At 40.9% G+C, this 8,977-nt stretch overlaps 1 protein-coding gene across 1 annotated transcript; it reads right to left on the reverse strand.

Annotated features, from left to right (window-relative positions):
- Positions 1–7: 7 nt before the first annotated feature.
- On the reverse strand, positions 8–8,976 carry LOC135335671 (sister chromatid cohesion protein DCC1-like). The gene is made up of 13 exons (XM_064531228.1): positions 8,824–8,976; positions 4,292–4,525; positions 3,966–4,096; positions 3,714–3,754; positions 3,398–3,574; positions 3,175–3,265; positions 2,796–2,934; positions 2,433–2,488; positions 2,226–2,302; positions 1,869–1,946; positions 1,368–1,453; positions 870–932; positions 8–205 (listed from the first exon to the last, which is right to left on the reverse strand). The coding sequence occupies exons 2-13, from the start codon at positions 4,516–4,518 to the stop codon at positions 88–90; spliced, it is 1,284 nt and encodes a 427-aa protein (XP_064387298.1). The 5' UTR covers positions 4,519–4,525; positions 8,824–8,976; the 3' UTR covers positions 8–87.
- Position 8,977: the final 1 nt, after the last annotated feature.

Raw genomic sequence — 8,977 nt, forward strand, 5'->3', positions numbered from 1 at the left:
CAGCACATGCACTTCATGAATAATAATTTATGACATGTGTCTAGTATTCAGCTATGAATTTCCAAAAACAAAATCAAGTGCTGTCCTTTATCTGGTTGGTACACCAATCTTTGAGTTGTACAGTTTCTCCCCAGCACTGTTCTTGGATGCTCTCGTGTGCTTGAGAAGGAGAGCCTTGATCGAAAGTGTTGGCGTTTCCAGATCACTGCAGAGAGATAAGTCAATGCAGATAACGGTTTTTAGCATAAAAAGTAGTATAGAATGATATACCGTATACCGGGGGTAATTTTTGAGGGTCAAGCTGCGAAAATTTCAACTGCGAAAATGCATGTTCAGTATTAAAGTCCGCTAAAAAAACTGCTATATTTATCCTCGCACAAAAATAGAGACTATTGAAAATTATCCACTACATGTATATGGTATTATAAATTATTTTTATCTACAAGAAAAACGGCCCTTTTTTGACGAGGCTAATACACCTAGTCTGGGGGGCCAATCAAGTAGAGCTATAGGATTAGGTCTGGAGACTTAGTATTGCCTTTGGATAGAGCGAGAGTATTGCTACATCTACTCCTTCTTTGAACCTCCAATGTCCAAGTGTTTATAGTCTCTAACTAATGGACATTCCAAGAGTACACAGAAATATGCTGCAAGAGTCTCCACACCTTTTCTCCCTTCTTTCCCTTCCCCCTGAGTGGCCGGCCCCCAGACTAGCTAATACCACAGTAGACTACAATGAGGCTGTTACATGCATTGAGCTTATTAGGTGGCATGAAAAGGACAAGTTAGTATACAAGCTAGATCGAATCATTACCATAATTAGCAATAGAGCTATATATATACGATCATGAAAAAGAAGATTTGTGTACCTGATGTACGGTTCAATCTCTTTATGTGTCCATCTTTCTCGTACCTCAAAAATTGATTTAAATCTGTGTGTGAAGGAATAATCAGCAAGCATACATGACGTAGCATTAAAATCCCGACATTTTCATGAGAAACCACACAACACAGCATGCAGCCAGCATGAATTATAGGGGAGGGGGGAGCTAGCATTGTGACAGAGACAAACAAGAACCTTAATTTATCCGGAACCTCAATTAAACGGCTCGAACATTTTCTCAGAAAACAGGCATGTCCCTTAATGCGCATGCGCAATTAAGAGCTGTTACCATGGACACAGGCATGTTTATCTTCTGCGCATGCACAGCACGTGCACTGCTGTTTATTAATTAAGTGCCTGGATCAAGGCAGCGTGATTATCCAGTTACTCTGGAACCATGGTGTCCGGATAATCGAGGTTCTACTGTAACCTGAAGTCCCTCATAATTATGTTTCACATCCATCACACAATTATGTGGCAGTACCTTGAGGTGGGATCGTGTGGGAGGTTGCTGACAGGGAAGTGCCAAATGACAGGAGGAGCAGATGTCATGTCAGCGAGTGCAAGACCCTGTGCAATGTGTATATAATAAATTATATGCCACATAATATAATCTGGTTTGATCATCCCTGTACACATTCTCCCCCTGGACACACTCAGTGTCAATGCACTTGCAGTTATGGACTTGGTGAAATTGTTACAGGTTACTGCTGTATGCATGCAGCAAAGTCTCCTGGCCATGCAACGTAAGAATGAACCAAAAAATGTTTGCATGGGATTATATGGCTGATTGGTACTTCCAACACTACACAAAAATCTGGCTCACGATACGTACATTCTTTTGTTCCATATGGCCAGTGAGACTGGGTTTACGTAACTATTGCGAAAAAAAAAAAGCATAACACAATCCTCGGCCTCGGCCTACACCCCAGAGTAGAGTATTGCAACTGAAAGTATATGTGGGCCCGTGTTTCCATTCACACACCTCCAGTTGGTCGAGGCTAGTGTCCATACCATCAGGAACACTCTGCCGCCAGGATGACATGAACTCATGGTAATTAAACTGCACAGAGAAAGTGCAATAACATTCATGGAACACTGCTGGGATTCATGACTTCATGGCTTCAGAAAGGATGACCAATAAAACACCTAAAGCCACAACATTTAAAAGTATGCCATACAAGCACCACTATATCGTAACTGACTACAGGATAAGGATAATTCAGGAGACCAATCTCTGAGACCACATCCTCTGGAGCATACAAATACATGTAACATATACAACGTACATGTATACATAACACATACAGCACACATTTGACACTACACATTCGGTGCCAACCTTTCCAGCTGGTCGCAGCAACAACTCTGCATAAAACTGGCAGACCTTCAACTCAGATAGCTCATAGCAAACACGGCCTGAAAAACATATTTAAAACATAAACAGCCCTAGGAGCAGACTGGCTTATACCCGTATGGTATTACATGTATGTGCATTATATACATCCTGTACGCTGAATGATTGTGCGTCCATGAACCGTACACATACCAGAGTCATCTTGTTGTCTACATCCGTAACAGTTTAGGCAGTGCTCGAGTGCGAAGCTGCATTCGTTAAAGATAATGGGGATAATGGGGATATGTATTAAATTTCACCATAATTATGTACATGTATGGTAATTAATTAAACTACATTATACATATTCCCCCTACACATGTGACTGTAAAGCTGTTGTCAAAACCTCAGCTTTTTATCCCACAGTATACACTATGGGGGATTATACTCAATCAAAACAGGTGCGTGATTTCATACTAAACCAGGAAATTAGCAAAAGGAGAAACTGCTCATATCCCAATTATGTCCAACGCTGAGAATAAGTACATGAGGTGGTGGATACGTGCAACACCTCACCGTGGTTCCAATTCCTCTAGTTTTGAGATGGTTTGCTCAAGGGGGACCTGTTTGTAGCTCCAGTCCTCCTCCTCCAATAGTGTGAGAATGTACTGACACACTCGGTCTCTGTAGTCAGCATCAAACACACGCCAGTAACCTATAGGGAGGAAGTGTATTTGTACTGTGGACATAAGTGATGATCGAAAGTTCAACAGAGAGAGAATGTTCACTTCCTTTACAATAGCGGATGTTAATTAGCATTTATGGACAGGCTGGATGCATTGGAAGACTTCCATCCTTCTTTTGCGAGAAACACAAGGGTTATTCTGTTACATTTAATATGTATTATGTATGTACATGGGATGATAGCTAGAGCACCCTTTTACAATTAATGTACCTGTTATTGGGCAAGCCTGCAGCTTCTCCAGGGCCTCTATTAGTTCTCTCTCACTCGCTTGTACTCTACACAGCAGCTCCTCAAACGTGTACTGTAAGTACAACGAGAAGTAAAAGCAGCCTGACTATGCAACTGATGCCTTTGATTAAAGTAATGGACTCAAGTAATCCTACATGTAGTTGTTGCAAAGCAGTTAATCTTCCGTGCAGTGGATGATGTGTACCTTTGCTGGACCTCTACTCTTTTTTGACGATCTCTGCTCGCTGACCTGTAACTCCTTACCGACGTCCTCTTCATACTCTTGACCTCGGTAGGGGACCTCAGAGAGCAGTTGCTTCAGTTTCTCAGTTCTAGGGCGAATTGGTCGCAATTCCAGATAGCTGGACAAACTGCCAGTTACCTACAAGTAGTGGGGAGGATATAAATAGAGAGCCATATTCAACAGGGATGCTGAGATCGAGTCGTGTAGGTGAGCATTTAGGGTGGTGACATCATCCTTTTTACTGTAGAAGGACATATGTATGTAGTACACTACTCACCTCTACATTAAGAATGGAGCCTTCTTCAGTATCACTGAAATCTGTGATAATATATTTTGAATTCCCACATTATCAGTACATGAATAACACTACCATTGAGACACTGAATTAAGAGTTCGTAGAGCGTGTAAGTGATATCAATGGGGAACTATAGCATGTATCAGGAGTGCATGCGCAGGCATGTATGTAAAATAGTCAATAAGAAATTCAGCAGCTTCTACACAACTAATTGTGCAGCAGATTTGATCGCACCATTGTCTCCACGGAGGCGAAGAGAGGGAGTGAGGAGGAGCATGTTGGATGTGTCAGCTGCCCTTAGTTCAAATGTCTGGTCCTCAGTACACAGGACGGCATCATCACTAGCCTCACCACGAATCACAACACTGCAAGTGAATTAATGTGTATACATGTAAATACAGGGTACAAGTAGCCTTGTTCATCCTAAATAAATGCTCTAATGATTGAACTACTACTAATTGTGACAGATGGTAGCCAACTTGGCTTGTGAGAAGCCTTAGATACTAACCAGTTGTACGAACAGATATATACGGTTTATAGTATCAAATGCACCCACACACCTTTTTCCATTGCTGAGAGAAGAGAGGACTTGTGGTGGCACCTCGAGCAATTTGTAGTCTTCAGTGTTGAGCATTGGGCTGAACCTGAGCAGCTGCACTGGTCCCTGTGTACTAGTGAGGCCGGCCGCTTGGGCTGCACCCCTCACCTGTTCCGCAGTACGTGTAAGAGAGGTAGAGGGGGTGGAAGTGGGGGACGTTAAACTTGTGGGTGTGAGGAAACTCTCCATCAGAGATCTGTGCATGCGAGAAGACAGCTGGGTAAATTTAATGGCCTGATTTTTTCACAACAGATCACATGAAAATGAAGACGTACCTGCGTACTAAGCTAGCTGGTTTAAAATATAGGAGATGAGTAAAATCAGGAGTTCAAATAAACTCCTGGTAAAATGGATGTATGTCACAATAAGATACCTTCTAGGCGAGTTCATACAGCTGTTGTGGTCAGAACCGTATGTACACATACACCCATTTGTTGTTGATGGGGAAACATTTGTATGGGGTTAGGGCACGTTGCGTATACCGTCGTGATGCAACTTGTTTGCTGCTAGATTTTAGTGCCATATACATGTATACTAATAGCAACCGTCAAATATGGATAAGAGCTCCTACAACGTGAGCTGAGCTGGCTCTGCAGTGTGTTGATGCAGTAGAACCCTGTCACACTGTCAGCCAAATCACCCACCACATTAATTTTATAATTATAGCTGCACCACCTGTGGGGGATTTTTTGACCAATTCATTTGCCTTGATCAAACGTACAATCTAGTTTTTTTACAGATGAACGTTTACTGGTAACGTCTCGTGAATTGTGGGGCAGTGTCAAATACATGACCAGGCTTCCTACTAATCTTACACTACGATTACACTATGAATACAAAGATAAAATGACCATGAAAGTCAATCTCAACAAAACATTGGATTAATTACTTGGGGAAATTTGACGAATAAAGTAAATGATTTTTAATGGATAACATCAGGAATATCATGCACTCCTGATAACATGCACAGGCTCTGGAAGCCAAACCCTAATAGACACTAACATTCATTTGTAATGACTGGAACAACAAACCATGGCAACATTTCCATACATATATACCAAGAATTAATACAAGCTATCAATCAACATGCAGAGTCTGTATAAGCATACAGTCAAGGAAATGCATCCTCCCATTTGACACTTGGTACTGTGTACACTACCTAAACAACATTAACCATAGCAACTAAAGGGTGTATTATTATTGTTTATACACGTATAGTTAACAACCTAGTATTTACAAGCCACATACGTACCTGCATGTGCATGCACCCTAATTAGTAGGGACACACAATGTGATTAAGCAAGGTGTTCTCAAGGAGATTAAGTTTATACATGTCAAGTGATATACTACGGGGAGCGTTTTAATGGCTAGGCATTTTGTACATATAGCTATGACCACCAGGTGTAGGGAACACTTCTAAGGTGGGAGAAACACAGTGCATTACGTCATTTAACACCAAAGTTATTTTAGTATGGTAGTACATGGTAGCACACCATAATTATTCCAGGGTCTCTGATAAGTAATCAGAGTCATACAGAGTCATACAAAGGTAAACTTGCTGTGGTTACAGTACATTGTTAGCTAAGAGGTTGGTAAGGTGAGTACTTCCTGAACCGTAGACGAAGCCTTACCAATGCACTCATTGTATTTATAGGGTTTACACTAGCACTTGAGAGCATTCTCTTGCACGGAGTATTGCACAAGTACAACACCAAGCTAGTACAATCAGTGCTCTAATAGCTAATACAAGTTTCAAGCAACACTTTGATCTGAGCAGAGCTTAGGTTACAAATTGTTTGCCTCATCAGTTGGAGGACTATATAGCTACCATCATCAAAACCTGAGGTCAGTGCTAGCAGGGTAAGTGCATGCTGTATGCTGTAGCATAGCAATTCAATACCAGTAGAGACAGGACAGAGTATGCTCCTGGTTGGTTTAATGATAACTTGTGCTTAGCTGCATGGGTAATAATTAAGCAGTGGCACTATGAATAGCATAACTTACATCACATACATAGACTAGCAGGGAGAGTTGTTACATCATGCTCAGCCTTCCTTGGTTTGAAACGTTTAGTACAAGAAACAGGCAAACCTAAAGCGCTATAGTGTTAGTACATCCCTAATTTGAACGTGCTAGCAAGGCTCGCAGCTGCAAATGAGCTAACAACACCTTTCTTTGTAGTCTCGTGGTCCGGACTCCATTGGACTAGTTTACGCACATTAGCACTAGAGACTATAATTATGCTATAACATAAGTTTGTTGTTCACTAGGGATATAGGAAGAATCAACACTGGAAACGTGCGTAGGCTCAAAACAGAAGCATACTTCAGATGATTTAGATATGAGCACAATACTCATCCTGACCGTTTATAGTGATAATACCACTCATCGTCTTCACGTGAATAAGATGGTCACAGAACTACATTATCTACAAGTCTTAACTTACAACAATGTATCTATAGCAATTGTAACTATAGTTATAAGAGTTATTGTACGTACAAAGTAACAATTGTAGCAAGCCCTGGGCATGCGCTTAATTTAGAAACCACTGTAAAAACAGCTCACAACAATGTAAATAAAATTACATGTGCATGCATGTACTAACTCCAAAATTCTTTATTATCAGACTATACATGTAGATCGGTATGATACGGTGGCCCTGAGTTGTACTCCTAGTTGATAGTCATACTTGATAGTTCAAACGCGTAGTTGGTAGTTTCGCAGTTGCTACTAGATAGTTCAAACGCGTAGTTCGCAGTTGCTACGTACTTGATAGTTCAAACGCGTAGTTGCTACTTCGCAGTTGCTACTTGATAGTTCAAACGTGTAGTTGCTACTTCACAGTTGCTACTTGATAGTTCAAAACTGCCAACTACCAACTAGGAGTAGCACTCAGGGCCACCGTAGTATGACGTATACATACATGCACAAATTATAAGAGTGTGTCCAAGTTTGATATCAAGCATCTTAAGGTGGGTGAAATTGGCAAGAGAGCTACGTCAAAATAAGTGATATCACAGTGCACAGTATGGTTTCTGTTGTAAGCTAGGTATATACTCTATTACTAACCCTTTGAAAAGGATTATACCGGTATTATCGTTTAGTAGCAAACAGATCAGATACTAATTTCCTGCTCTTTTATATTCACAAACATGTGACAGCAAGGTGTCTATATATCTCATCCACCATTCTGGAGCCAAGTACACTTAGCTAACAAATGCTATATTTAGGCTCAAGGTCATGCTGAAACAGGAAGGGAATGTAGGGAAGTTTGGCCAGTTCCTGTCACAAGTCCCCCTCCGGCATGTCTGGATTTAAAAAGAAACGCAATAACATCATTAACTTTTGCGCATGCGCACACACTGTTCCATAAGCTTCACACCTACTTACAACTTTGCAAGCAAACCTAAACTTAATTATTATCGTGTTAACATTCGTCATATTCGCACCACACGCCCACATGGTAATATAGAAGCTGTATGTAGGATGGGAAACAACTACCGTATAGCTCCACATTTGTGGGAATTGGCCGTGAACAGAATTAATGGATGGCCAAAAATCTTCTTGAGAAACCTGTGAAGTGTTTGGTCCACAAAAATTTGCCGCCGGTATGCAATTACTAGTGGCCTGAAAAGGTTTAACTGAAGTTTCTCCAGTACACACAAGTGGAACCATATATAAGTTGTTAAACAGAGCAAAGTAATCGTTTATTATATAATTATACTTACATAGAGAATACTAGCTACCGTAAATTACAGTGCCACAAAATAAATGATTTTCCCGTGGCACAAATAGAAGAAGAAAAAGTTGGCGCTTAGCGATAGAACGTACAGTAATACCGTAATTGATGTAATTACAGCGCCAGAAATTAATTCCACTTCTGAGTGGCGCATCTTTTAGACCACAAAATATTGCGTTCAGCACAACTGGCGCTATGTTCTACAGCTAGTAAGAATTTGTAGAGAAAATGGGCATGGTCTAGCTCAGTTTCACTTGCTAGCTGCACCACCGTTGAGAGCTGAATGACTCATGACGTTTATTGACTGTAGTAGACAACTGTTTAGAAGTGTGAAGGGTCAACGATGCAGAAAGATTGTCTTGATGTCTCAAACAAGCCTTTTTATAAGTGCCAGAAAAAATAATTCTAGCAACGGTTGGCCCATTTTTAGGACCGAAAAATTATGCTGATGCTGACATGGCGCTGTAATTACATCAATTACGGCAGTAGCAACCGTTCCATGACGTTGAGCAATCAGACGTATACTCAATTTCAGACAGGCTGCGTTCACTATAATTTACCTAAGTGCCAGCAATATAGCGCTTTTCTATTAGGGTGGTGCTGTAATTAGAAGAAAGGTACTGCCATGCCCACAGTGTTAAGAGTTTTATGTTCAGTTGGTAAAGGGTCATTAGATCTTTGTGTTAATAACAAGTTGTAGCTCAACAAATTTTATAGAGGTGCTCATTTGTGATGCATTTTTAATTTGCACTTACAGATTTGTGATCCTCTCAGCTAGATAGCTACCTCAGACCCCTATATGCTCAGAGGCTAGACTGTGCACACCGGCACCATGCACATCATACAGTCCATCCTCTTTATCTTTACAGGAGACTCCCCAAAGTGAAACCTGTCTAATTAAAGGAAATT

This window comes from Halichondria panicea, chromosome 4, assembly GCF_963675165.1.
Source record: "Halichondria panicea chromosome 4, odHalPani1.1, whole genome shotgun sequence".
NCBI classification, from domain to species: domain Eukaryota; kingdom Metazoa; phylum Porifera; class Demospongiae; order Suberitida; family Halichondriidae; genus Halichondria; species Halichondria panicea.